General features: G+C 58.5%; 2 protein-coding genes and 2 long non-coding RNA genes across 17 annotated transcripts in view; 3 read left to right on the top strand and 1 right to left on the bottom strand.

Moving 5' to 3' along the window:
• The first annotated feature begins 413 nt into the window (after nucleotides 1-413).
• GTPBP6 (GTP binding protein 6) lies at nucleotides 414-12,530 on the top strand. Its single transcript, XM_028842021.2, has 10 exons — nucleotides 414-778; nucleotides 2,417-2,554; nucleotides 4,048-4,118; nucleotides 4,312-4,442; nucleotides 5,080-5,147; nucleotides 6,272-6,430; nucleotides 7,848-8,056; nucleotides 10,125-10,273; nucleotides 10,496-10,648; nucleotides 11,900-12,530. The coding sequence occupies exons 1-10, from the start codon at nucleotides 430-432 to the stop codon at nucleotides 12,021-12,023; spliced, it is 1,551 nt and encodes a 516-aa protein (XP_028697854.2). The 5' UTR covers nucleotides 414-429; the 3' UTR covers nucleotides 12,024-12,530.
• LOC114674777 (PI-PLC X domain-containing protein 1) overlaps nucleotides 1,932-26,922 on the bottom strand; it is a 36,690-nt gene continuing 11,699 nt past the window's right edge. For 4 of the 13 annotated variants that reach the window (XM_077987990.1, XM_077987994.1, XM_077987998.1 and 1 more), the window contains exons 2-8: nucleotides 26,461-26,608; nucleotides 23,370-23,506; nucleotides 22,492-22,620; nucleotides 21,794-21,949; nucleotides 20,154-20,337; nucleotides 11,860-16,112; nucleotides 1,932-4,617 (exon numbers count right to left, since the gene is read on the bottom strand). In XM_077987990.1, coding sequence (XP_077844116.1) covers nucleotides 15,874-16,112; nucleotides 20,154-20,337; nucleotides 21,794-21,949; nucleotides 22,492-22,620; nucleotides 23,370-23,506; nucleotides 26,461-26,587 — 972 coding nt within the window. In that variant the 5' untranslated portion in view covers nucleotides 26,588-26,608 and the 3' untranslated portion in view covers nucleotides 1,932-4,617; nucleotides 11,860-15,873. The remainder of the gene's footprint in view (nucleotides 4,618-11,859; nucleotides 16,113-20,153; nucleotides 20,338-21,793; nucleotides 21,950-22,491; nucleotides 22,621-23,369; nucleotides 23,507-26,460; nucleotides 26,609-26,922) is intronic. The other 9 variants (XM_077987996.1, XM_077987991.1, XM_077988001.1 and 6 more) reach the window with 9 other exon arrangements.
• LOC144338441 (uncharacterized) lies at nucleotides 15,954-23,209 on the top strand. 2 transcript variants are annotated; one of them, XR_013412610.1, is made up of 4 exons: nucleotides 15,954-16,086; nucleotides 21,837-21,938; nucleotides 22,367-22,643; nucleotides 22,829-23,209. It is a non-coding gene; the product is annotated as an uncharacterized LOC144338441 (long non-coding RNA). The 2 variants fall into 2 exon arrangements; XR_013412609.1 differs by having other exon boundaries at nucleotides 22,367-23,209.
• LOC144338443 (uncharacterized) lies at nucleotides 16,134-18,758 on the top strand. The gene is made up of 2 exons (XR_013412612.1): nucleotides 16,134-16,336; nucleotides 17,979-18,758. It is a non-coding gene; the product is annotated as an uncharacterized LOC144338443 (long non-coding RNA).

Raw genomic sequence — 26,922 nt, 5'->3', positions numbered from 1 at the left:
CCCCCGCCCGCGATGCATGCCAATCACCAGCACATGATGCGGGTTGACCAATGAGGAGCCCTCCCGTGCTGCAGAGCCCGCCCCGACCGCACGCCAATCACCAGCACGTGACGCGGAATGACCAATGAGGAGCACGCCTTGTGCTGGGGCGTGGCACTGGGGAGCCCGCCCCGGCCGCACGCCAATCACCAGCACGTGACGCGGGAGGACCAATGAGGAGCATGCCCTGTGTTGAGGGGGGTGGAACTGGGGAGCCCGCCCCGGCCGCACGCCAATCACCAGCACGTGACGCGGGATGACCAATGAGGAACACGCCCTGTGCCGAGGAGAGGCGCTGGTGAGCCCGCCCCGGCCGCACGCCAATCACGAGCACGTGACGAGATCGGCCTGTGGGCAGCCCCGCCCCACGGCTCAGCCGCCCGACGCGCCATGTGGGCCCTGCGGGCCGCCGTACGCCGGGGACTGCGGCTCTCCCGCGTGGGCCGCGGCCTCCCGGCTCCGAGGGCAGCCGCGCCGTCCTGCCCCGCGCGCGCGCTCGCCGCTGTCGGCCGCAGGGGCCCCGGGAATCTGGAGGGGCCATGGGGCGGAGGGCCGGGTCTGCGGGCGGACGGCGGCCGAAGCCGCGCGGAAGACGACGAGGAGGAGCCGGAAGATGCGGACGAGAACGCGGAGGAGGAGCTGCTGCAGGGAGAGCCTCTGCTGCCGGCGGGGACCCAGCGCGTGTGTCTGGTTCACCCTGACGTCAAGTGGGGCCCGGGAAAGCCGCAGATGACGCGAGGTGACCGCGGCGGGGCTTCCAGGACAGAAACGGGAGCTGCAGATCTGGGGGCGGGGCTCTGAGGGGAGAGTCTCATTGGTGGAGATTCAGGGGCGGGGCTCCGGGGAGAATCTCATAGGTGGAGGCGCAGGGGCGTGGCTCTGCAGGGAGGATTTCATAGGTGGAGATTCGGGGGCGGGGCTCGGGAGAATCAAATGGCGATTCGAGGGCGGGGCCCGGGAGATTCATAGGTGGAGACGCAGGACGAGGCTCTGAGGGGAAGAGCTCAGCTGGCGACTTAGGGGCGGGGCTTCAGGGGGCGAGGCTCTAAGGAGAGGATCTGATGGGTGGAGATGCAAGGGCGTGGCGTTGAGGGGCGGGGCTCTGAGGGGACGATCTCCTAGATGGAGATTCAGGGGCGGGGTTCTGTGGGGACAATCTCATAGGTGGAGGCAGGGGCGTGGCCCTGCAGGGAGGATTTCATAGGCGGAGATTCGGGGGCGGGGCTCGGGAGAATCACAGGAGGAGACGCAGGACGAGGCTCTGAGGGAAAGATCTGAGGTGGGGACGTAGGGGCGGGGCTTCAAGGGGCGAAGCTCTAAGGAGAGGATCTGATAGGTGGAGACGCAAGGGCGTGGCATTGAGGGGCGGGGCTCTTAAGGGAGGAGCTCCTGGATGGTGATGCCGGGGCAGGGCTCTGAGGGGACGATCTCGTAGGTGGAGGTGCCTGGGCGGGGTTCGGGGGAGGAGCCTATGGTGAAAGGGCGGGACTTATGGGGAAGAGGGGAGGCTGTCATAGGTGGAGGTGCGTGGGCGGGGCTTCAGGGGGAGGGGCTATGGGGTAAAAGTGATGGGGCGGAGCTTATGGGGAGGAGCACGTGGGGTGGGGAGGAGCTCGTGGGGCGGGATGGGGTGGGGTCGAGCCCGTGGGATGGAGCCCATGGGGTTTGATGGGGTGAGGTCGAGCCCGTGGGGCGGAGCCCATGGGCTGGGCTGGGCTGGGCTGGGCTGGTTCTCACTGATGGGACCCGTTTCTCTTGCCCCTGGGTTAGAGGTAGGCACGGCGTGTTTGGGGTCAGGGGAGGGAGGGTGTCCAGCGGACCAATCTGTGTCCAGTCCCCCCACCCCACTCCACTCCCCTAGGAGGAAATGCAAATGAATACGTCGCTGCATGTGCCAGAGTCTCAAAAACGTTGATTTTTTTCCCCTTGGAAGCCCCTGTAGTCGATGAATGGTTTTCCTCTACGGGTGTTTTCCAAAATGGTCAGTTCTTGGAACAGCGGAAGCCCCAAACTGCTCACAACATTGCGCAGACCTCTTGCCTCTCTCCTCCCAAAACCTGCCCACGGTTCTTCAGTAATCCCTGAGCACCCCCAGCTCCCCGGTTCCCTGCTGCGCCCTCCTGGAGCCCAAATTCCACGTAAGGCAGGGTCGCCCTCGTGTCCCGCTGTGGCTCCGGCGTCCCTCCCCCGTCAGATTCCTGCTTAGAGGACCTACGGGGCACGGAGTCGTATCTGGGGACAAACGCCGGCTGGGGGTGCGTTCTCAGGGGACATTGTCTCAAGGACAGGGGGAGGCCTCCCTGGGCAGGTGTGCACGGGGGCCCCGGGCCGACCCCAAAGGGAAGCATCTCTCACGCTGGCCCTTGTGTCCCCGCAGCCGAGTGGCAGGTGGCGGAGGCCACAGCGCTGGTGCACACGCTGGACGGCTGGTCCGTGGTGCAGACAATGGTCGTATCCACCAAATCACCGGACAGGAAGCTCGTCTTCGGCAAAGGAAACTTCCAACACCTGACAGGTGGGTCCGTCCACACCTGCTCCTTCCCCAAACCTCCTTTCCTGTCCGCTGCTGCCGAGAACATTCGAGCCAGACGCACTGAAGGACGGGGGTCTCGCTGGGCCGGGGGGAAAACGGCCTCTTGGGCTGCCCGGGTGAGCCGGGAGCACACACCAGTAGGAGTCGGAGGACGCCGAGGCCGCACCTGTGTCGAGACTCACAGCCGGCCCTGGAGAGAGTTAAACTGCTAAAGGTTAGGTCGGGGCGGTTTATAGAGTCCAACAAACAGGGTGGGCAGTGGACCGGCTGTATCTCCACCTGCTCCTGCAGCCCCGACAGCCAAATCCTCCTGCTGGGTGGCTCCCCGTGCAGTCTGTAAGGCCGGGGTCCTGCACGGGATCCTTGCGCTTCCCAGGTTTTTGACCGTCCGGCTTATAGTACAGAGTGGGGAAGATGCTACTCACTTGCCCAGGTCGGGGGTCCGCTTCCCTGGGTCACTTGCCCAGGTGGGGGTCGGTTTCCCTGGGTCACTTGCCCAGGTGGGGGTCGGTTTCCCTGGGTCACTTGCCCAGATGGGGGTCCGCTTCCCTGCCTGACTCGGATGCATGTCATCCCGGCCGGGATGTGTTCACCACGTCTGTGTGTGTGTCGCACCAGAATGTGTTCACCATCTGTGTGTCTGTCCACACTGGGATGTGTCCACTGTGCATGTGTGTCTGTGTGTGTCCCTGTCGGGATGTGTCACACTGTGTGTGTGTGTCTGTGTCTGTGTGTTCCACCGGCTGTGTCCACTGTGCATGTGTGTCTCTGTGTCCTTGTCAAAATGTGCTCACCGTGTGTGTGTGTCTGTCCGTCAGGATGTGTTTACTGTGTGTGTCTCTGTATATGTGTCTGTGCGTGTCTGTGTCCCTGTTGGGATGTGTTTACTGTGTGTGTCTGTGTCCCTGTTGGGATGTGTTTACTGTGTGTCTGTGTCCCTGTTGGGATGTGTTTACTGTGTCTGTGTCCCTGTTGGGATGTGTTTACTGTGTGTGTGTGTGTCCCTGTTGGGATGTGTTTACTGTGTGTGTGTGTCCCTGTTGGGATGTGTTTACTGTGTGTGTCTGTGTGTGTGTGTGTCCCTGTTGGGATGTGTTTACTGTGTCTGTGTCCCTGTTGGGATGTGTTTACTGTGTGTGTCTGTGTGTGTGTGTGTCTGTGTCCCTGTTGGGATGTGTTTACTGTGTGTGTCTGTGTCCCTGTTGGGATGTGTTTACTGTGTGTGTCTGTGTCCCTGTTGGGTTGTGTTTACTGTGTGTGTGTCCCTGCCCGGATGTCTTCACCGTCTGCTTGTGTATGTGTGTGAGACACACAGCCCTAGAGACACACCCTCTCCCACACCGACTTCCTGGATCCTGGGTCCCGTGCTCCTGGGGACGCCTGTGACCTGGGCACTCCAGAGGGCATCGCGGGCTCATCCCGCAGTCCAGGGACCTGGACGGCCGGCCTCTGACGCGACCCCCTCTTTCTGTTAGAAAAGATCCGAGGGTCTCCGGACATCACGTGCGTCTTCCTGAACGTGGAGAGGATGGCAGCCCCGACCAAGGTACCACAGAACGTGGCTGGCTGTTTGTTCCGTATTCCCCGTGATGAAGGCGTGGACGCCACAGTGTCCCGCCGGGCGGGGGACAGATGGGGACACGGTGGAGTTAATGACACAGACGTCCTCCTTCCTCTGCGGTTGGCCACCAGCGCCTGGCCTTCCCCTGTGGCTCCTCAGTCGCTCTCTCCTTTTGTAGAAAGAACTGGAAGCCGCCTGGGGCGTGGAGGTGTTTGACCGCTTCACAGTCGTCCTGCACATTTTCCGGTGCAACGCCCGCACGAAGGAAGCCCGGCTTCAGGTGGCCCTGGCGGAGATCCCGCTGCACAGGTATCGTGACGGGGTACCCGGGCCCCTCCGTTCTGTACTCACCTGTAGGTCGTTCTGGGGGTACGTGAGGAAGAAAAGCATCGTGGGGGGCCGGGTGCGGTGGCTCATGCCTGTAATCCCAGCACTTTGGGAGGCCGAGACGGGCGGATCACGAGGTCAGGAGATCGAGACCAGCCTGGCGAACACGGTGAAACCCCGTCTCTACTAAAAATACAAAAAACTAGCCGGGCGCAGGGGCGGGCGCCTGTAGTCCCAGCTACTCGGGAGGCTGAGGCAGGAGAATGGCGCAAACCCGGGAGGCGGAGCTTGCAGTGAGCCCAGATTGCGCCCCTGCCCTCCAGACTGGGCGACAGAGCGAGACTCCGTCTCAAAAAAAAAAGTGCCGTGGGGTCACTCTGTCCGGGGCCTGATGGGCTGGTTTTCCCCGACCGCCCACCCCAGCTCCCGGCGAGGTCCCCTCGGTCTGGGACACACGTCAGTCACAGCGTCTGAGCTACACGCAGAGCGGGGGCCCCAGCACCAGCCCCTCCCTTCCGCCCGGAGGCCCCAGCTCAGTGCCCCCTTCATCTTCGCCTCGACCTCTGCTGGGAGGGAGACGGCGTCCGCAGAGAGCGAGGCAGTCTCGTTCCCACGCCAGGTCGAACCTGAAACGGGACGTCGCCCACCTGCACCGGGGAGCCGGCTCACGCTACATCATGGGGTCAGGTAACTCGGCCGCGTCCCAGGGCGTCCTGGGAATGCGGTCGTCCGTCCGCGGCAGCCACCCTCAGCCCTGGAAGATGCCGACAGGGTGGGGGCCGGCTGGGGGCTCGTCTCCTGGTGGCATTTGAGGAGATAGGAGATGATGGTGGTTCTTTGAGGTTTTGCCCAAATAGGGAGTCACAAACCGGGGATTTAAACAGCAGAAACCTATACTCTCCCATCCTGGAGACCGGAAGTCTGAGATCAGGGTGAGGACAGGGCCGCGCTCCCTCCAGAGCCTCCTTCCTGCCTCTCCCAGCTCCCGGGGGCTCCAGGCGTCCCTGGGCTTGTGGCCGCATCACTCCAGTCTCTGCGTCCGTCTCCACGTGGCCTCCTCCTCTGTGTCTGTGTCTCCTCTTCTGTCTCTTAGGACACCCGTCATTGCATTTATGGCCTGCCCTAATCCAGGATCATCTCATTTCTAGATCCTTCACTTAGGACAAACACCCTATTTCCGAATAAGGTCCCGTTCACCGGTTCTGGGAATTAGGATGTGGACAGAGCTTTTAGGAGAACCACAGTTCCATGCACTACAATTGTATCCAGTTTCCTCCGGAGGCTCTAGGGGAGGCTCCTTCCTGCCTCTCCCAGCTCCTGGGGGCTCCCGGCGTCCCTGGGCTTGTGGCCGCATCACTCCGGTCTCTGCCTCTTAGGACACAGGTCATTGCCTTAGGGCCCACCCTAACCTAGGATGGCCTCTTGAGATCCTACAAAGAGCATATTTCGATATCAGGTCCCATCCCCAGGTTCTGGGACTTCGGATGTGAAGGGGCGTCCCTGAGCCCCACTCCCAGTGACGTCCCGGGCCGGGCCCCGGTCGGAGGCCTCCGTAGTGCTCGGGCCTTGCCTTTCTCCCCGAGTCACGGGAAGCCCTCGTGGGCCTCACAGGGTGGATGCGCCCGGAGGCGAGATCCCGTTCCGCCGAGCACGGCCCTTTCTCACGGAACGGGGCAGCGTCGGGCCGCTGCTGGGGAAGGCGGCCGGGCCCCCAGATGCCGGAGCAGGAGCAGGCCCCGGGCCCTCGCGGACCCTCGGTGGCACCCCCCGCTCTTGCGTGGCTCACGCCTCCCCGTCTTGGCTGCTTTTAGGAGAGTCCTTCATGCAGGTGCAGCAGCGTCTCCTGAGAGAGAAGGAGGCCAAGATCCGGAAGGCCCTGGACAGGCTTCGTAAGAAGAGGCAGCTCCTCCGGCAGCAGCGGACGAGGCGGGAGTTCCCCGTGGTCTCCGTGGTGGGGTACACCAACTGCGGTGAGCACCCCAGGGAGGACGCGCCCAGGGAGGGTGCCCCGGTGTCCGCGTGGGGTGCACCAGCGGCCGTGAGAACTTGCCCAGGAGAGGGGCGCCCCGTGGTCTCTCTGGAGGGGTTCACCGGGGCTGTGGTGAGGACGCCGTCTACTCCGTCCTCCTATCCAGAGCATTACCGCCCCGTCTACACCACAGGCTTCCCTCCATCTACACCGTCCTCCTGTCTACACCATCAGCACTGCCCCATCTATACCACCACCGTCTACACAGTCCACCTGTCTACACCAATGTTCCCTTCGTCTACACCGTCCTCCTATCTACACCATCACCACTGCCCCATCTGTACCACCACCGTCTACACAGTCCACCCGTCTACACCACAGCGTTCCCTTCGTCTACCCCGTCCCACTATCCAGAGCATTACCGCCCCGTCTACACCACAAACTTCCCTCCATCTACACGGTCCTCCTGTCTACACCATCACCACTGCCTCATCTATACCACTACCCATCTACACAGTCCACCCGTCTACACCACAGCGTTCCCTTCGTCTACACCGTCCTCCTGTCTACACCATCACCCCTGCCCCGTCTATACCACCACCCCGTCTACACAGTCTACCCGTCTACACCACAGCGTCCCCTTCGTCTATCCCGTCCCACTATCCAGAGCATTACCACCCCGTCTACACCACAGGCTTCCCTCCGTCTACACCGTCCTCCTGTCTACACAGTCACCACTGCCCCATCTACACCATCCTCCTGTCTACACCATCACCTCCCCTGTCTACACCATCCTCCTGTCTACACCATCACCACTGCCCCGTCTATACCACCACCCATCTACACAGTCCACCCGTCTACACCACAGTGTTCCCTTCGTCTACACCGTCCTCCTGTCTACACCATCACCACTGCCCCGTCTACACCATCCTCCTGTCTACACCATCACCACTGCCCCGTCTACACCATCCTCCTGTCTACACCATCACCACTGCCCCGTCTAGACCACCACCCCGTCTACACAGTCCACCCGTCTACACCACAGCGTCCCCTTCCGTCTACGCTGTCCTCCCAGCCACAGCAGCACCACCCCTCTCTACCATCCCACCATCTACGCCATTGCCAGATCTACCCAGACGACCCCACTCCCATCCACGCCTTCACACACACACCGTCTGCACCACCAGCTGCCCTGTGTCCACACCGCGGCCCTGCTGCGTCGGCCTGAGAGCGGCGACGGCGGCTTCGTCCCACGCGTCGTGTCCGGCCCGGGGGTGCCCGAGGGGCTCGGGGGCCGTGTAGCCCGGGGTGCGGCCACCCAGGAGGGTGCCGTGGTCTCCATTCGGAGGGCCCGGGTGCCGCGCCGGGAGCTGGGACGCGAGGGTCTCTGCAGCTCCCCGACCTCCACGCCCTCCTAGGGAAGACCACGCTGATCAAGGCGCTGACGGGCGATGCCGCCATCCGGCCGCGGGACCAGCTGTTTGCCACGCTGGACGTCACGGCCCACGCGGGCGCGCTGCCCTCACGCATGACCGTCCTGTACGTGGACACCATCGGCTTCCTCTCCCAGCTGCCGCACGGCCTCATCGAGTCCTTCTCCGCCACCCTGGAAGACGTGGCTCACTCGGTGAGTGCGGGAACGCCAGGGGCCGGGCGCTCGGACACCCAGTTAGCCAGGGGCCGGGCGCTCAGACACCCACACAGTGAAGGGCTGGGCGCTCAGACACCCAGTCAGCCAGGGGCCGGGCGCTCGGACACCCACTCGGCCCAGGGGCCGGGCGCTCAGACACCCACACAGTGAAGGGCTGGGCGCTCGGACACCCAGTCAGCCAGGGGCCGGGCGCTCGGACACCACTCGGCCCAGGGGCCGGGCGCTCAGATACCCAGTCAGCCAGGGGCCAGGCGCTCGGACACCCACACAGCTACAGGCCGGGCGCTCGGACACCCACTCAGCCCAGGGGCCGGGCGCTCGGACACCCACACAGCGAAGGGCTGGGCGCTCAGACACCCACACAGCCCAGGGGCTGGGCACTTGGACACACACACAGCTACAGGCCGGGCGCTCGGACACCCAGTTAGCCAGGGGCCGGGCACTCGGACACCCACTCGGCCCAGGGGCCGGGCGCTCAGATACCCAGTCAGCCAGGGGCCAGGCGCTCGGACACCCACACAGCTACAGGCCGGGCGCTCGGACACCCACACAGCGAAGGGCTGGGCGCTCGGACACCCACACAGCCCAGGGGCTGGGCACTTGGACACACACACAGCTACAGGCCGGGCGCTCGGACACCCACTCAGCCCAGGGGCCAGGCGCTCGGACACACACACAGCTACAGGCCGGGCGCTCGGACACCCAGTTAGCCCAGGGGCGGGGCACTTGGACACACACACAGCTACAGGCCAGGCGCTCGGACACCCAGTTAGCCAGGGGCCGGGCACTCGGACACCCAGTCAGCCAGGGGCCGGGCGCTCGGACACCCACACAGCGAAGGGCTGGGCGCTCAGACACCCACACAGCCCAGGGGCTGGGCACTTGGACACACACACAGCTACAGGCCGGGCGCTCGGACACCCAGTCAGCTAGGGGCCAGGCGCTTGGACACACACACAGCCACAGGCCAGGTGCTCGGACACCCACTCAGTCTAGGAGCTGGACTCTCGGGCACCCACTCAGCCCAGGGGCCAGGTGCTCGGACACCCACACAGCGAAGGGCCGGGCGCTCGGACACCCACTCGGCCCAAGGGCCGGGCACTCAGACACCCACACAGCCCAGGGGCCGGGCGCTCAGACACCCACACAGCCCAGGGGCCGGGCGCTCGGACACCCACACAGCGAAGGGCTGGGCGTTCGGAAACACACAGCCAGGGACCCGGCGCTCGGATACCCACAGAACTCGGGGCCAGAACAACACGTGCCTCCGGGGGCTCAGACCGAGTGTCCCTGAAGCCAGCCATGCCCCGGGGCAGAGGCTGAGCGGTGGCCCCAGCCTCACCCACACTCAGGGCCGTGTTTTTGCCGCCGTGAGCCCGTGTACAAACAGGAAGCCTGGACCCCCTGAGCTCCAGCGATCCTCCCACCTCAGCCTCCCGACTAGCTGAGACCACAGGCGCGCACAACCAGGCCCGGCTCACGTTTGTACTTCGTGTAGAAACCGTCTCGCTCTCTTGCCCAGGCCGGTCTCCAACTCCTTGCCTCAAGCCACCTCCCAAAGTGCTGGGGTTGCAGGAAAAACATTATTTGTATTAAGTGCATCTAAACAAACAGAAAGGAGACGTGGATACCCCGGCCGTATACGTGGTAGAAGTGGACACGGTTGTTTTTTTCCCTGCGTTTTTCATAGTTTGTATCAGGAACCTGCCCGTAAGAGGTTTTAAATGCGAGAAAAAGCATCCTTTAAAGACAAAAGATCTGACAGGGGGATGAAGCTGCCCAAAGCTTTGAAGACCCACCGCGTGGGCGGGTGGTGGTGTCGTCATACACGGCACCCCCTCGTGCGTGGGTCTGGGGGTGCAGAGCTGCTGACTGTGGCGTGGAAGGCCGGTCCCGGGGTGTCCGAGCGGCCTGCACATAGGGGTACCTCCCACTCCCAGCCTGTCGTGGGGAGCTCGTGCCAGCCCCTCTCCCGGGCCGGTCCGCAAGCTTGGGGTCGGACACCAGGAGCTTCGCAGCTCTGACCGCGCGGCCCGGCCCGCAGGATCTCATCGTGCACGTGCGGGACGTGAGCCACCCCGAGGTGGAGCTCCAGAAACGCAGCGTTCTGTCCACACTGCACAGCCTGCAGCTGCCCGCCCCGCTCCTGGACTCCATGGTGGAGGTTCACAACAAGGTGGACCTCGTGCCCGGGTGAGTGCGGCCCTGGTGCCCGCAGGCGTCTCCTTCCCCTGCATGCACTGGGGCCGGGTGGGGAGATGCCCCGTCTCCTCCTGTGAACCGCAGCGGTGGCAGCCGAGCACAGGGAGTTGGCCCCAGGCTGTACCCCGTGGGCAGCGGACTCCAGGGCAGGACCCTGATTTCGTCCGGCCGCCCTGAGGCTGAGCGGGGCCTGTGGCACCCCCACCCCGGCAGGTACAGCCCCACGGAACCGAACGCCGTGCCCGTGTCTGCCCTGCTGGGCCACGGGCTCCAGGAGCTGAAGGCTGAGCTCGATGCGGCCGTTTTGAAGGCGACCGGGAGACAGATCCTCACTCTCCGCGTGAGGCTCGCCGGGGCCCAGCTCAGGTGAGCGGCCTGCCGGGGCAGGAGACGGGATGGTGCTGTGGATGTGCCCGTCTCTGCCACTGAGGTGGGCTTTCGGTGGGTACGAGAAGAGCTGGGGGATCCCCCGAGAGCTTTAGGATGTCCAGACGCGATGAATGGGTTTGCATCAAATGGATGTTGGTGACTGCATACAACAGGTGCCTAACCTGTGCTGACAATCGAGGGATGTAGGTCTCCCTACCGATAAGCAAGGGAGCTCGAATTGGATGCAGTGGCACAGGCCTGTAACCCCAAGACTTTGGGAGGCCAAGGCAGGAGGATTGCTGGAGCTGAGGAGTTTGAGGCCAGCCTGGGCAGCACAGTGAGATCCCATCTCTACAGAGAATAAACAGTTAACGCCAGGCGCGGTGACTCACGCCTGTAAAATCCCAACACTTCGGGAGGCTGACGCTGACGCAGGCCGATCACCCGAGGTCAGGAGTTCGAGGAACCGGCCTGGCCCACTAGGCGAAACCCCGTCTCCACTAAAAATACAAAACTTAGCCAGACCTGGTGGCGGGCGCCTTTCGTCCCAGCTGCTCAGGAGGCCGAGGCAGGAGAGTTGCTGGAACCCAGAAGGCCGAGGTTGCAGTGAGCTGAGATTGCATCACTGCCCTGCAGCCTGGGCGACAGACGGAGACTCTGTCTCAAAAAAACAAAGCAGCTGATGGAGGCGCACACCTGTCGTCCCACCTACTTGGGAGGCTGAGGTGGGAGGATGGCTTGAGCCCAGGAGGTTGAGGCTGCAGTGAGCCATGACCGCACCACTGCACTCCAGCCTGGACTACAGAGCAAGACCCCATCTTAAAAAAACGAGCACGGTGGCTCAAGCCTGTAATCCCAGCACTTTGGGAGGCCGAGACGGGCGGATCACGAGGTCAGGAGATCGAGACCATCCTGGCTAACACGGTGAAACCCCGTCTCTACTAAAAATACAAAAAACTAGCCGGGCGAGGTGGCGGGCGCCTGTAGTCCCAGCTACTCGGGAGGCTGAGGCAGGAGAATGGCGTGAACCCGGGAGGTGGAGGTTGCAGTGAGCTGAGATCCGGGCACTGCCCTCCAGCCTGGGCGGCAGAGCGAGACTCCGTCTCACAAAAAAAAACGAAGGGAAACAGAACAGTCTGATGAATGAATAGTTTGGGCTAAGCTCTTTTTAGCATCATTATTTACTGTGAAACTAAGCAAATACTTACGGGTTCTGCTTGCTTCCGTACAACCCGCGTCTGTCCCCAGCTGGCTGTATAAGGAGGCCACGGTTCAGGACGTGGACGTGATCCCTGAGGACGGGGCGGCCGATGTGACGGTCATCATCAGCGACTCGGCCTACGGCAAATTCCGGAAGCTCTTTCCAGGATGAACGGACCCCCGCGGAGGGCTGGGGAGCTGTGGCGTTGCTGCTGTGTGTCGGGTGCAGCCGGGTGTCGGGTACAGCCGGGTGCCCCCTCGCTGGCTCTGGGCCCGCCTCGTTCCCAGCCATTTGCTGGGATGAACGCGCAGGCTGGTGTCACGGCCACGGCGCCCCAAAGGGGGTCTCGCCCGAGCGTCCACTCCACACGATTCCAGCGGGCCCTCGGTGCCTGCCGTGAACTGGCTCCCCTCGGAATGTTTCCGTAGCAGGACATTAAACCTGTGTTCTGACTTCTGTCAGCAGCGTTTCCAGTTCCTCCTGCACCTGTCGTGAGCCGTGGCCCTTGGTGGGCACCGAATGGCCCCTCCGCCCGTCTGTGTTCACACACGGTCTCATGTCCCATGGTGGCGTCGGGGCAATGACTAAAAATCAAGTTTCCCGACAGCACAGAGAACTGTTCCACAAAAGTAGAAGGGAAAGAAAACAGTTTTATTAAAGAAGAAACTTCAAACCAGACCAGGACGTGTGTCACAGACCATCCGCTAACAGATGCAGGGAGAATTTCACCTGCATGCAGGCTGGAGTGCAGTGGTGTGATCTCAGGTCTCTGCAACCTCCGCCTCCTGGGTTCAAGCGATTCTCCTGCCTCAGCCTCCCGAGGAGCTGGGATTACAGGCACCTGCCACCACGCCCGGCTAATTTTTGTATTTTTAGTAGAGATGGGGTTTCACCATGTTGGCCAGGCTGGTCTTGAACTCTTGACCTTGTGATCCACCCGCCTTGGCCTCCCAAAGTGCTGGAATTCAGGCGTGAACCACCGCGCCCGGCCTGAATTAACATTTTTTTTTTTTTGGAGACAGAGTCTTGGACTGTCGCCCAGGCTGAAGTGCAGTGGTGCGATCTCGGCTCACTGCAACCTCCGCCTCCTGAGTTCCAATGATTCTCCTGCCTCAGCCTCCTGAGTAGCTGGGATTACAGGTGCGCGTCACCATACCTAGCTAGTTTTTTGTGTTTTTAGTAGAGACAGGATTTCACCATGTTGGCCAGGCTGGTCTCGAACTCCTGACCTTGTGATTCGCCTGCCTCGGCCTCCCAAAGTACTGGGATGACAGGCGTGAGCCACCGTGCCCAGCCACCATACTCAGCCTCACAACTTGATTTTTTAAAACCTCTGACCTGAAAAACGTGCCCTATGAATTAACTTTTCCTTTTTTTTTTTGTTTTGACTTGGAGTCTCGGACTGTCACCCAGGCTGGAGTGCAGTGGCGCGATCTCAGCTCATCGCAACCTTTGCCTCCCAGGTTCCAGTGATTCTCCTGCCTCAGCCTCCTGAGTAGCTGTGAACTACAGACACCTGCCACCACGCCTGGCTAATTTTTGTGTTTTAGTAGAGACGGGGTTTCACCCTGTTGGCCGGGCTGGTCTCGAACTCCTGACCTTGTGATCCGCCCACCTCGGCCTCCCACAGTGCTGGGATGACAGGCATGAGCCACCGCGCCCGGCCTGAATGAACATTTTCTAAAGACGCCTCCCGCCTGCCATCCTGAAAGCCACCAAAGCTGTGTTGGCTGCACTGGTGGTGACCAAAGTCATACACAAACTTGACTTTGTCTTCGTTGACTGAAACGATCTGTATGAATTCGGGGGTGGTGTGGAACGCTCCCGACAGACCCCAGGGTTTCCCGATGGGGATTCGGGGCCAGTGGAAGTCAGAGAGGTTCCCTGCAACTTTGGCGTCTCCGCAGGCCCTTCCCGAGCCCTGATCCAGCAGAGTCGTGGGGCTGACGTAGCCATTGGCTGCTCCCCAGGACTGCGTGTTTCTGGATCTGGGGCACCTTCATTTCCCCATTTCCCGGGTGGCAACTGGGTACCAAAAGCGGAAGCAGGTTTTTGGAAATTGAGTCATTAGGTCCCAAAGAGAACCTATTCCAGCATGGACTGGATAACCCTCTTGAGGACCATCCTGAGAAATTCTGACGTCTGCTGTTACACCATGAAATAAACGGGAGACCTCCTCGGGAAAGGGGAAGAAAAGTGGTGGCTGGTGTCCACCGTGGCTGAGAACTTGAACCAGCAGCTCCAACGAGTGACATAGAAAATGACATATAGGCCGGGCGTGGTGGCTCTCGTCCATCATCCCAGCAATTCTGTGAGGCCGAGGTGGGCAGATCACTTGAGGTCAGGAGTTCAAGACCAGCCTGGCCAACACGGTGAAACCCTGTCTCTGCTGAAAATACAAAACAATTAGCCGGGCGTGATGGTGCACGCGTGTAATCCCAGCTACTCGGGAGGCTGAGGCAGGAGAATTCCTGGAACCCGGGAGGTGGAGGTTGCAGTGAGCCAGGATCGCACCTCTGCACTCCAGCCTGGGCAACAAGAGTGAAACTCTTGGGAATTTGAGACCAGACTCTGAAACATGGAGAAATCCCATCTCTACCAAAAATACAAAAGTTAGCCGGGCGTGGGGGTGTGCCCCTGGAGTCCCAGCTACTCGGGAGGCTGAGGTGGATCACTTGAGCCCTGGAGGTTGAGGCTGAGTGACCTATGACTGCGTCACTGCACTCCAGCCTGGGTGACAGAGCAAGACCCTGTCCCTAAAAACTAAAGAAATATTGGCGACCGGGCATGGTGGTTCCTGCCTGTCATCCCAGCACTTTGGGAGGCCGAGGTGGGCGGATCACCTGAGGTCAGGAGTTCGAGACCAGCCTGGCCAAGGTGGTGAAACCCTGTCTCTACTAAAAATACAAAAATTAGCTGGGTGTGGTGGCGTGTGCCTACAATCCCAGCTACTCGGGAGGCTGAGGCAGGAGAATCGTTTGAACCTAGGAGGCGGAGGTTGCAGTGAACCAAGGTGGTGCCACTGCGCTCCAGCCTGGGCAACAAGAGCGAAACTCTGTCTCAAAAAAATATATATATACACACACGCATATATACACACATATATGTATATACACACATATATACACACACACCATGTATATACACATATATACACACGTATATATGTATATACACATGCGCACACATATACACACATATATACACACACTATATATATACACACACATACATACACACATACACTATATACACACACATATATGCGCACACACATACATATACTAGGCTTTGGTGTGAGAGCAGCCGAGGGGCTGCCTGGCTTGCACAAGGCAGGCTGGCCCCTAAGTGGGTTGTTGTCCTGTTCGTAATTAGTGAGCTGTGAGAGGTCAGTGTTTCCCTGGGTCTGTAAGGGGCCCAGACGCCACAGCAAGGAGAATACAGAAATAAAAAAAAAACATATTTCGGGCTGCCGTGGTGGTTCCTGCCTGTCCTCCCAGCACTTTGGGAGGCTGAGGTGGGAGGATCACTTGAGGCCAGGAGTTCCAGAGCAACCGGGCCAACAGAGTGAGAGCCCATCTCTATTTTGTTTTTTTTTTTTGAAATAAGTCTCACTCTGTGACCCAGGCTGGGGTGCAATGGCAGGATGTCCGCTCACTGCAACCTCCGCCTCCCGGGCTCAAGCGATTCTCCTGCCTCAGCCTCCCGAGTAGCTGGGATTACAGGCACCTGCCACTATGTCCGGTTAATTTTTGTATTTTTAGTAGAGACGGGGTTTCATCATGTTGGCCAGGCTGGTCTTGAACTTTTGAACCTGTGAACCGCCCGCCTCGGCCTCCCAAAGTGCTGGGATCAGGCGTGAGCCACCGCGCCCGACCACCCCATCTCGATTTAAAAAAAAAAAAGAAAGAAAAAGAAAACATATTATCGGTCCTATGATCCCCAATATTTGGCCCCAACAAAGTCACGGTACTTGGAAGTAGTGGGTGAAATTTCAGCCCCCGCGTCCTGAACCCCCACGTCAGCACCAAAGCAGCTTCTGGTTGAGAGCGATGACGTCCCCGACAAAGCTGTCCGCTCCGACGAAGTCGCCCGCGATGACGTTGGTGCACCGTGAGCCCGGCCCCGGGTGCTGCTCTCGGACCCACGCGCTCAGCCGGGGAAGGTTGGGCAGCGTCATCTTCTCCAGGGACTCGGACGGGTGCGCCAGGACGTACTGCAGGTTCTCCGTGAGGTTGGTGCCGGCCACGAACAACCCTCCTGCAACAGGGCGGTGGGGACGGGTTTACACCGTCAGGTGACTCACCTGCCCGTTGATCCCCCTAGTCACATGGTTGGACGTTCAGATCTCAGGAATTCGAGTTGGAAAGCATCACATCCAACAAGGAAATCAGGGGAACTTCGGTGGTGGGTGGGGCCGGGCGTGGTGGCTCACGCCTGTCATCCCAGCGCTTTAGGAGGCAGAGGCAGGCAGATCACCTGAGGTCAGGAGTTAGAGACCAGCCTGACCAACATGGAGAAACCTTATCTCTACTAAAAATACAGAATTAGCCAGGCGTGTTGGCAGGTGCCTGTTATCCCAGCTACTCGGGAGGCTGAGGCAGGAGAATTGCTTGGACCTGGGAGGCGGAGGTTGCAGTGAGCCGAGATCACACCACTGCACTCCAGCCTGGGCAACGAGCGAAACTCCATCCCCCCAGAAAAACAAACAAACACGTGGTGGGTGGTGAACAACCCCAAAGGTATCCACGTCCTAACCCCACGTGGGAGACAGAATAATGGACCCAAAGATGTCCACGTCCTAATCCCATGTGGGAGAATAATGGACCCAAAGATGTCCACGTCCTAATCCCACGTGGGAGACGGAATAATGGCCCCAAAGATGTCCACGTCCTAATCCCACGTGGGAGACGGAATAATGGCCCCAAAGATGTCCACGTCCTAACCCCACGTGGGAGACGGAATAATGGCCCCAAAGATGTCCACGTCCTAACCCCACGTGGGAGACGGAATAATGGCCCCAAAGATGTCCACGTCCTAACCCCACGTGGGAGACGGAATAATGGACCCAAAGGTGTCCACGTCCTAACCCCACGTGGGAGACGGAATAATGGCCCCAAAGGTGTCCACGTCCTAACCCCACGTGGGAGACGGAATAATGGCCCCAAAGGTGTCCACGTCCTAACCCCACGTGGGAGACGGAATAATGGCCCCAAAGGTGTCCACGTCCTAATCCCACGTGGGAGACGGAATAATGGCCCCAAAGGTGTCCACGTCCTAATCCCACGTGGGAGACGGAATAATGGCCCCAAAGGTGTCCACGTCCTAATCCCACGTGGGAGACGGAATAATGGCCCCAAAGGTGTCCACGTCCTAATCCCACGTGGGAGACGGAATAATGGCCCCAAAGGTGTCCACGTCCTAACCCCACGTGGGAGACGGAATAATGGCCCCAAAGGTGTCCACGTCCTAACCCCACGTGGGAGACGGAATAATGGACCCAAAGGTATCCACGTCCTAACCCCACGTGGGAGACGGAATAATGGCCCCAAAGATGTCCACGTCCTAATCCCACGTGGGAGACGGAATAATGGCCCCAAAGATGTCCACGTCCTAATCCCACGTGGGAGACAGAATAATGGCCCCAAAGATGTCCACGTCCTAACCCCACGTGGGAGACGGAATAATGGCCCCAAAGATGTCCACGTTCTTATCCCATGTGATACACAGAGAAGAATGCTGTTGTCTGAGGCACTAAGTCTGTGCCGTCTGTTATGAGGCTTACGGAGAGGGCTGACATTGACCAGTGATTCTCTAAGTGGAGCCTCTGCAGTAATTACAAATGCACATGTTCGGTCTCCACGGAGATCTGCTGAGCCACCATCTCTGGGGGCAGAGGGATGCGGTCTGCAAGCTGTGTTTGCGGAAGCTGCCCCAGACGTCCGTTCCAGTGCCCCGGTGTTGACCGGCTGGACTGACTCCTCAGCCAGAGACAGCAGAGTCAACAGACGTTTATGGCCAAGTTCTCTGAGTGGTTTTTAACGGTCACTTCTACGCTGGGCACGGTGGCTCACGCCTGTCACCCCAGCGCTTTGGGAGGTTGAGGCCAGGGGATCATCATGTAAGGTCAGGAGTTCAAGACCAGCCTGACCAATCGGCTGAAACCCTTTCTCCAGTAAAAACACACCAAAAAATTAGCCAGGCGTGGTGGTGTGCCCCTGTAATCCCAGCTCGGGAGACTGAGGCGGGAGAATCACTTGAACCTGGGAGGCGGAGGTTAAAATGAGCCGAGATCGGCCAGGCGCGGTGGCTCAGGCCTGTAATCCCAGCACTTTGGGAGGCCGAGACGGGCGGATCACGAGGTCGGGAGATCGAGACCATCCTGGCTAACACGGTGAAATCCCGTCTCTACTAAAAAAATACAAAAAACTAGCCGGGCGAGGTGGCGGCGCCTGTAGTCCCAGCTACTCGGGAGGCTGAGGCAGGAGAATGGTGGGAACCCGGGAGGCGGAGCTTGCAGTGAGCTGAGATCCGGCCACTGCACTCCAGCCTGGGAGACAGAGCGAGACTCCGTCTCAAAAAAAAAAAAAAAAAAAAAAAAAAAGAAACATTCCTGAAGTCTAATCTGGTTCACCTGTGAGGGCGAGAGACCAAGTTGACAAAAGCTGCTCCTTTGCCCGGCCGGTGAGCTGGGTTTTACGTTGACCCCGTGGGATGCAGCAGGACCGAGACGGCCGCACCTGCCACCATCCCCTCAGGGAGGACCTTCCTTCCTCCAGCCCTCGGGCTCCTGCCAGTGCTGCCTGCACCTCACAGCCCCTCGGTGGCTCTCTTACAAAAATTGTGAAATTCACATACTAGAAAGTTCCCTTTTTTTTTTTTTCCAAGACAGAGTCTCGCTCTATCACCCGGGCTGGAGCGCAGGGGCGCGATCTCGGCTCACTGCAAGCTCCGCCTCCCGGGTTCCTGCCATTCTCCTGCCTCAGCCTCCCGAGTAGTTGGGACTACAGGTGCCCGCCACCACGCCCGGCTAGTTTTTCGTAGAGACGGGGTTTCACCGTGTTAGCCAGGATGGTCTCGATCTCCCGACCTCGTGATCCACCCGCCTTGGCCTCCCAAAGTGCTGGGATCACAGGTGTGGGCCACCACACCCAGCTGACACGAGGAGTTTGAGACCAGCCTGGGCAACACAGTGAGGCCCCTTCTCTATAAAAGAATTAACTAAAAAAATAAAGAGTGCTGGCCGGGCGCGGTGGCTCACGCCTGTAATCCCAGCACTTTGGGAGGCCGAGGTGGGCGGATCACAAGGTCAGGAGATCGAGACCACGGTGAAACCCCGTCTCTACTAAAAATACAAAAAATTAGCTGGGCGCGGTGGCGGGCGCCTGTAGTCCCAGCTACTCGGGAGGCTGAGGCAGGAGAATGGCGGGAACCCGGGAGGCGGAGCTTGCAGTGAGCCGAGATCGCGCCACTGCACTCCAGCCTGGGCTACAGCGTGAGACTCCGTCTCAAAAAAAAATAAAAATAAAAATAAAATAAAGAGTGCGTTCACATTGTGCAACTCCGACCTCTCCCTAGTTTCAGAACATTCTCATCGCCCCAAAAGGGAGACCCCGTTTCCGTGAAGCAGTCCGTCCTCATTTCCCCTCCCCAGCCCCCGGCAACCACTCATCCTCTTTCTGTCTCTGCATTGGCCTGTTCTGGGCATTTCGTGTAAACGGATTCACACACTATGTGGCCTTTTGTGTCTGGCTTCTCTCACTGAGCGTGATGTCCTCAAGGTTCATGCCCATCAGAGCCTCGTTCCTTTTCATGGCTGCATAATATTCCACAGCGTGGATGGACCACACCTTGTTGATCCCTCCTCCCACCAATGTATGTGGACTGCTTTCTCCCTGGGTGTTTTTTTTTTTTTTTGAGACGGAGTCTCCCTCTGTTGCCCAGGCTGGAGTAGAGTGGTGCGATCTCGGCTCACTGCAACCTCCGCCTCCCGGGTTCCTGCCATTCTCCTGCCTCAGCCTCCGAGTAGCTGGGACTACAGGTGCCGCCACCACGCCCAGCTCATTTTTTGTATTTTTAGTAGAGACGGGGTTTCACCGTGTTCGCCAGGATGGTCTCGATCTCCTGACCTTGTGATCCGCCCGTCTCTGCCTCCCAAAGTGCCGGGATTGCAGGTGCAGGCTTAACCACGCCCAGTTCCTGGATTCCTTTTAAATTGTTTTCAGTCCACGTGGACCTGGCCTCCGGCAGGGCGTCCAGGAGGCCGTGTGGAATCCACCCCCAGCAGGCGCGCCCTGGTACCTGGGCGGCCGCAGCTCTTCATGGTCTCCAGGTAGCGGATGAGGGCCTCGGTCTTCGCCGTGTTTCCCCACCAGTAGGGGATTCCTGGCCACAGCTCGCAGTGCCGGCCCAGGGAGCTCTCGTCCTCGTAGGAGACGATGACCTGCTGTCCTCGGGACCACAGCTGCCGCAGCGTCGGCAGCTCCTGCAAGGGACCAGAGTTAAGGGTGCGGGGGAGAGAGGAGAGCCGGGGATACGGGGGGCACCCGCGAGAGAGGAAGGCCGAGAAGTGTGGACGCCGGAGAGGGAGGACGGCCCGACATGTGAGTATAAACCGAAAATGAAATTCTGGCCGGGCGCGGTGGCTCAGGCCTGTCATCCCAGCACTTTGGGAGGCCGAGGCGGGTGGATCAGCTGAAGTTAGGAGTTTGAGACCAGCCTGGCTGATGTGGTGGAACTCCGTCTCTACTAAAGATACAAAAACTAGCAGGGCGCGGTGGCTCACGCCTGTCATCCCAGCACTTTGGGAGGCCGAGGCGGGCGGATCACAAGGTCAGGAGATCGAGACCACGGTGAAACCCCGTCTCTGCTAAAAAACATACAAAAAATTAGCCGGGCGCGGTTGTGGGCGCCTGTAGTCCCAGCTACTCGGGAGGCTGAGGCAGGAGAATGGCGTGAACACGGGAGGCGGAGCTTGCAGTGAGCCGAGATCGCACCACTGCACTCCAGCCTGGGCGACAGAGCGAGACTCCGTCTCAAAAAAAAAAAAAAAAAAAAGATGCAAAAACTAGCCAGGCGTGGTGGTGTACGCCTGTCATCCCAGCGACTCGGGAGGCTGAGGCAGGAGAATCGTTCGAACCCGGGAGGCGGAGGCCGCAGTGAGCTGAGATCGCGCCACTGCACTCCAGCCTGAGAGACAGAGCGAGACTCAGTATCAAAAAACTTTTTTCTTTTACTTTACAAATGTTTTAAAAGGAACATTTGTAGCCAGGAACAGATGTGCACACGGGGGGCCCCGCGTACAGAACGGGGCAGGCACGTGTCTCTGCCGTTCTGAGGCTGCTGCCTGGGCCCCTGGGGAAACAACACGGACGCTGACCGGGGGTGGGGGCTCCATGGAGCCAGGAAGATGCTGTGTGTGTGTGTGTATATATACTTTTTTTTTTTTTTTTGAGACAGTCTCCCTCTGTCGCCCAGGCTGGAGTGCAGTGGTGCGATCTCGGCTCACTGCAACCTCCACCTCCCGGGTTCAAGCCATTCTCCGGCCTCAGCCTCCCGAGTAGCTGGGACTACAGGCACCTGCCACCTCACCCAGCTAGTTTTTTGTATTTTTTAGTAGAGACGGGGTTTCACCGTGTTAGCCAGGATGGTCTCGATCTCCTGATCTCATGATCCGCCCGTCTCGGCCTCCCAAAGTGCTGGGATGACAGGCGTGAGCCACCGCGCCCGGCTGGCACTGCACACATTTCCAAACGCGTCACGGGAAGCAGTTCTCACCAGGGTCCCTCCCGCACTGCGGGAGAGCCGGGAGCCCCGTTCAGCAGCTTCGCCTGCTACAGGAATCATCGCAGCACCCACACCCAGGGCGTGGCAGACGGAGTCTGAGGGTCACGATCCCCCTGCCCCGGGACAGACGTGGGGACGTCCTTCCCCCTCCTCACCCCACGAGGACACAGCATGTCCCCGAAAATATTCTTGATGCAGGCGACCAGGTACTCGTGCAGGTCCTCGCTCAGCCCCTCGAAGTTCCTGCAGGCCAGGATGACCACCTCACGCGGGTGCCGCTCCAGCCACTCCGAGATTTCCGTGAGTGTGTCCTGGGGAGGGCGGGGGGCCGGACTGAGTCCTGCATGACTCTAACACGGGGAAGGCCGGGCACGGTGGCTGACACCTGTCATCCCGGCACTTTGGGAGGCGGAGGCAGAGCTGGGCGGATCACCTGAGGTCAGGAGTTCGAGACCAGCCTGGCCAACACAGTGAAACCCCATCTCGACTAAAAATAGAAAAATTAGCGGGGCACAGTGGCACACGCCTGTCATTCCAGCTACTCGGGAGGCCGAGGCAGGAGAATTGCTTGAACCCGGGAGGCGGAGCTTGCAGTGAGCCAAGATCGTGCCACTGCACTCCAGCCTGGACGACAGAGCAAGACTCCATCTCAAAAAAAAAAAAAAAAGCAACAAAGAAATCCCCGTCACGGACTCCCAGGGGTCAGCGTCTCCTGTCTGGGTCTGCAGGTGACGTCCCCATCCCATTAAAGGCCGAGCATCTCCTGTCCAGATCTGCATGTGGCTGTTTCGTCCCCACGGGAGCTTGGCCACCTCCGGCTCTCCCCGTTGCGTCCCCCTCAGCCCGGCCGCACCTCCACCAGGGCCGTCGTGTACACCATGTGGACGAAGTGCAGGTTCTTCTCTGAGCCCTCCAGCATGTGAGCGATCCGCAGGTCCAGGTACCGCACCCCGGCGTCCAGCTGCTCCGTGACGTCCAGCGCCTGTGGACAGAGGCTGCCGTCAGGTCGGCCTGGCTGAGCGCCGCGTCTGGGGGCTCAGGGACGGGCTGCGGGATTGTCCACCCACACGTCCTGCTGTCCAGGGGGACGTGGACGTTGAAACAACAGCTGTTTGTTGGTGCTGGGAGCTCTGCAGCCACGGGGACCACCTGCCCCCGCCCTGACACGGGTCTCACCCACGTCCCTGCAGGTCCCCAGTCACCCTCTTTCCAGCTGTCACCAGAAGGGGCTGCAGTTGGGGCAGAAAGAAGGAGACAGGCCGGGCACACGGTGGCTCACGCCTGTCATCCCAGCACTTTGGGAGGCCGAGGCGGGCGGATCACGAGGTCAGGAGATGGACACCATCCTGGCCAATACGGTGAAACCCCGTCTCTACTAAAAACACAAAAAATTAGCCGGGCGTGGTGGCGGCGCCTGTAGTCCCAGATACTCGGGAGGCTGAGGCAGGAGAATTGCTTGAACCCGGGAGGCGGAGCTTGCAGTGAGCCGAGATTGTGCCACTGCACTCCAGCCTGGGCGACAGAGCGAGACTCCGTCTCAAGAAAACTAAAATAAAATAAGCAAATAAAAACAGTGTTCCCCTCTCCTCTGCCTTTGGGAAGGGGGCTCTGGGTGGGCAGCAGGTTTTGGTTTTCATCCTGTCTCCCTGGCTGGGATAGGGGCTGCGTTTTGCTGCAAAGCCACAGTCACCATCTGCCTCCTGAGCCCACAGGGCACCACTCAGACCCTACCTGGGTGACGGACCATTTCAGCACCACGGGGCGCGTGATGCAGGGGAAGGCCTTGTTCAGCAGCTGCAGCAGCCGGGACTCCTCGTGCGAAATGGGGGACTTCTTGTTCAGGCAGTAGGTCATGGTGTCGTGGCTCCCTGAGAGCAAAGCACACGCGGACATGTCACCATTGGGCCCGTCCCTGCCACCTGCTGTGAGGTGCTCGGCCGCCCGCCCACAGCACGGGCACAGGCATGGCGGGAGGGGTGGACGCCATCCCCCAAAACTCACGTCCCCCAAAACTCTCGTCCCCTGGAACCTGGGAACGAGACCTGTGTGGAAACCGGGTCTCTGCAGATATTGTGAGGTTGAAATGAGATCATCCTGGAGTAGGGCAGGCCCCAAATCCAGTGACAAGTGTCCATGTAAGAGACAGAGGAGGAGACACAGACACAGAGGAGGAGGCCACGTGGAGACGGAGGCAGAGACTGGAGTGATGCGGCCACAAGCCCAGGGGATGCCTGGAGCCCCCAAGAGCTAGGAGAGGCAGGAAGGAGCCACCCCTAGAGCCTCCAGAAGGAACTGAACACAATTTAAATGACTTGAGTGGTGATCACCAAAAGAGCTGTTCAAGTCCTAACCCCCCCCAAGAACCTGTTTGGAAATAGGGTCTTTACACATGCAATTGAGTGAAGGCTCTCAAAATGAAATCATCTTGGCTTTGTGGTGGGCCCTAAATGCAATGACAGGTGTCCTTAGGAGACACAGACCCAGAGGAGGCCACGTGGAGACGGAGGCAGAGACTGGAGTGATGCGGCCACAAGCCCAGGGATGCCTGGAGCCCCCGGGAGCTGGGAGAGGCAGGAAGGACCCTCCCCTCGAGCCTCAGGAGGAAGTGTGGTCCTGCCCATATCTTGTTTCAGATTTCTATACCTAGAACTGGGAGAAAGTTAATTTCTGTTGTTTGCCGTCTCCTAACGTGTGGTCACTTGTCATGGGAGCCGCAACAAACACAGATCTTTGTGGAGTCTGACTGATGGCTGACGTTTGCATTTGCTGCCTATGACACGTAGTTGTTGTTAAGATACGTATATTTAAATGTATACAAATACATTTATGAATATAACATTTAAATATCAACGTAAATATTGTGTATATACAGATATGTATATATCTGTATATATACAACTGAAAATGTATATGTATATATGTATATACATATATACATGTATATATACACATGCACATATATACATACACATATACACACATACACACATATACGCATATGCACATACATATATACACATATACACATATACACGTATACATGTATATATACACATGCACATACAACATACATATATACACATATACACATATATACACATATGCACATACACATATATATACGCATATACACATATACGCATATATATACATACATATACACATATATACATACACGTACATATACACATATACACATAGCTGTATATACATACACAAAGATATACATGTATATGTACTCATATGCACACATGTACACATATACACATAGCCTCATGTGTACACACGTCTGTATATGTGCATGTGCATATATGTGTGCATAAGTACAAATGTGTATACATTGTGCATGTGTATGTGCCTTATCTACATGTGTCCATGTGTAGGTATATGTGTACATGCACATATACCTGTGCGTGTGCATAGGGGCAAGCGTCTATACATACGTGTATGCATATGTGTCTATGTGCATGTATGTACATGTTTGTGGACGCATATGCATGTATGTGTATGGATAACTGTGTGTGCATATGTGCAACGTTACATATGGATATACACGTGTCTGCATGTGTAGGTGCATCTGTGCATGTGTGTGTTCATGAATATGCATAAGTATGTGTGACACATCTGCACATCTGCATGCATATGTGTGTGAGCCTACATCCATGTAGACATGTGTGCATGAGTATGTGTGAGCCTCTGTCCATGTATACATGTGTGTGTACATGTGTGTGCTTATGTGCATGTATACATGTGCCTGCATGGGCCTCCATGTGTGTGTATGTGTGCTTCCATGTGCATATGTGTGGGTACGTGCATGTGTGCATACGTGTGTGCATGTATGTGTTTATAGGTGTATGCATGTGTGTGCATTTATGTGTATGTGTGCGCATGCATCTGTGTTTCCATGTGCATGTGTGGGTATCTGCATGTGTGTGTGCATGCATGTGCATGAATGTGTGTGTGCGTGCGTGCCTGAGTGCATGTGTGTATTTGTGTGTGCATGCATGTGCATGAATGTGAGTGTACGTGCCTGAGTGCATATGTATTTGTGTGTGCATGCATGTGTATGTTTCCGTGTGTGTGCACATGTGTGCATGCGTGTGTGTGCATGCACGTGTGCCTATGTGTCTATGTGCATCTGTGTATGTGATATGGTTTGGCGGTGTCCACACCCAAATCTCATCTTGAACTGTAGCTCCCACAATTCCCAGGTGTCATGGGAGGGACCTGGTGGGACGTCACTGAATCTTGGGGTGGGTCTTTCCCATGCTGTTCCGATGACAGGAAGTCTCTTGAGATCTGATGGTTTCAGAAAGGGGAGCTCCCCGGCATACGCTCTCGTCTGCCACCAGGTAACCCGTGACTTTGCTCCTCATCCACCTTCTGCCGTGACTGTGAGGCCTCCCCAGCCAGGTAGAATGGTGAGTCCATTAAACCTCTTTCTTTTATAAATTACCCAGTCTCAGACATGTCTTTCTTCGCAGGGTGAGAACAGACCAACACAGTATGCACGTGTGTGTGTGTCTGTGTGTATGTGTGCATATGTGTGTGCATATGTGTGAATGTGTGTATGTGTGCATATGTGTGTGTGTGTGCATATGTGCACGTGTGCATGTGTGCATAGATGCCTGTGCATACGTGTGTACATGTGTGCATGCCTCTGTGTGTCCCTGTCTGCGCATGTCCATGCCTATGTACATATGTGTATGCACGTCAGTGTGATTTGCAGGATTTCCCCACACCCAGGATTGCTCCTACAGCCAGCATCTCCACTGGGGAACGCAGAGGTAACAGCCCCCGCCCCACCCCACCCCACCCTCACCTGGGATGGAGAGGTGGTGTAGAGGCACATCCCAGAGCTGGGGACACAGTGCCGACATCCAGTCCTCGTTCGCATTTCTGCAGCGCAGGTTGGAGAAGCTGCTGGAAGTGCTCACCTGCCCGCCCATCGGAGGTGAACCCTGGGCAACCTGAGGAAGAAGAAGAGGAGAGAGATTTTTTATGGTTAAAGTTGTGCTGCTTACACAGGGGTCATGGCTTCCCCTGGGAGGGGCTGGGGTGGTGGAGAGTGTGGGGTGGAGATCAGACTTCCTGAGAAAGGGGAGAGAGGGGCCGGGAGCGGTGGCTCACGCCTGTCATCCCAGCACTTTGGGAGGCCGAGGCGGGCGGATCGCGAGCTCAGGAGTTCAAGACCAGCCTGGCCAACATGGTGAAACCCCCTCTCTACTAAAGATACAAAAATTAGCCAGGCGTACTGGCGGGGACCTGTAGTCCCAGCTACTCG

This window comes from Macaca mulatta, chromosome X, assembly GCF_049350105.2.
Source record: "Macaca mulatta isolate MMU2019108-1 chromosome X, T2T-MMU8v2.0, whole genome shotgun sequence".
NCBI lineage: Eukaryota > Metazoa > Chordata > Mammalia > Primates > Cercopithecidae > Macaca > Macaca mulatta.
The sequence above is the reverse complement of the archived record's forward strand: the minus strand, read 5'-3'. Positions and strand labels throughout refer to the sequence as shown.

Excerpts from the sequence above, each read along its gene's own strand:
- GTPBP6 (XM_028842021.2), top strand. The coding sequence starts at position 430 with ATGTGGGCCCTGCGGGCCGCCGTACGCCGGGGACTGCGGCTCTCCCGC. Across the intron at positions 4,119-4,311 it reads GGATGGCAGCCCCGACCAAG|AAAGAACTGGAAGCCGCCTG; the intron begins GTACCACAGAAC and ends CTCCTTTTGTAG. Across the intron at positions 5,148-6,271 it reads ACGCTACATCATGGGGTCAG|GAGAGTCCTTCATGCAGGTG; the intron begins GTAACTCGGCCG and ends GGCTGCTTTTAG.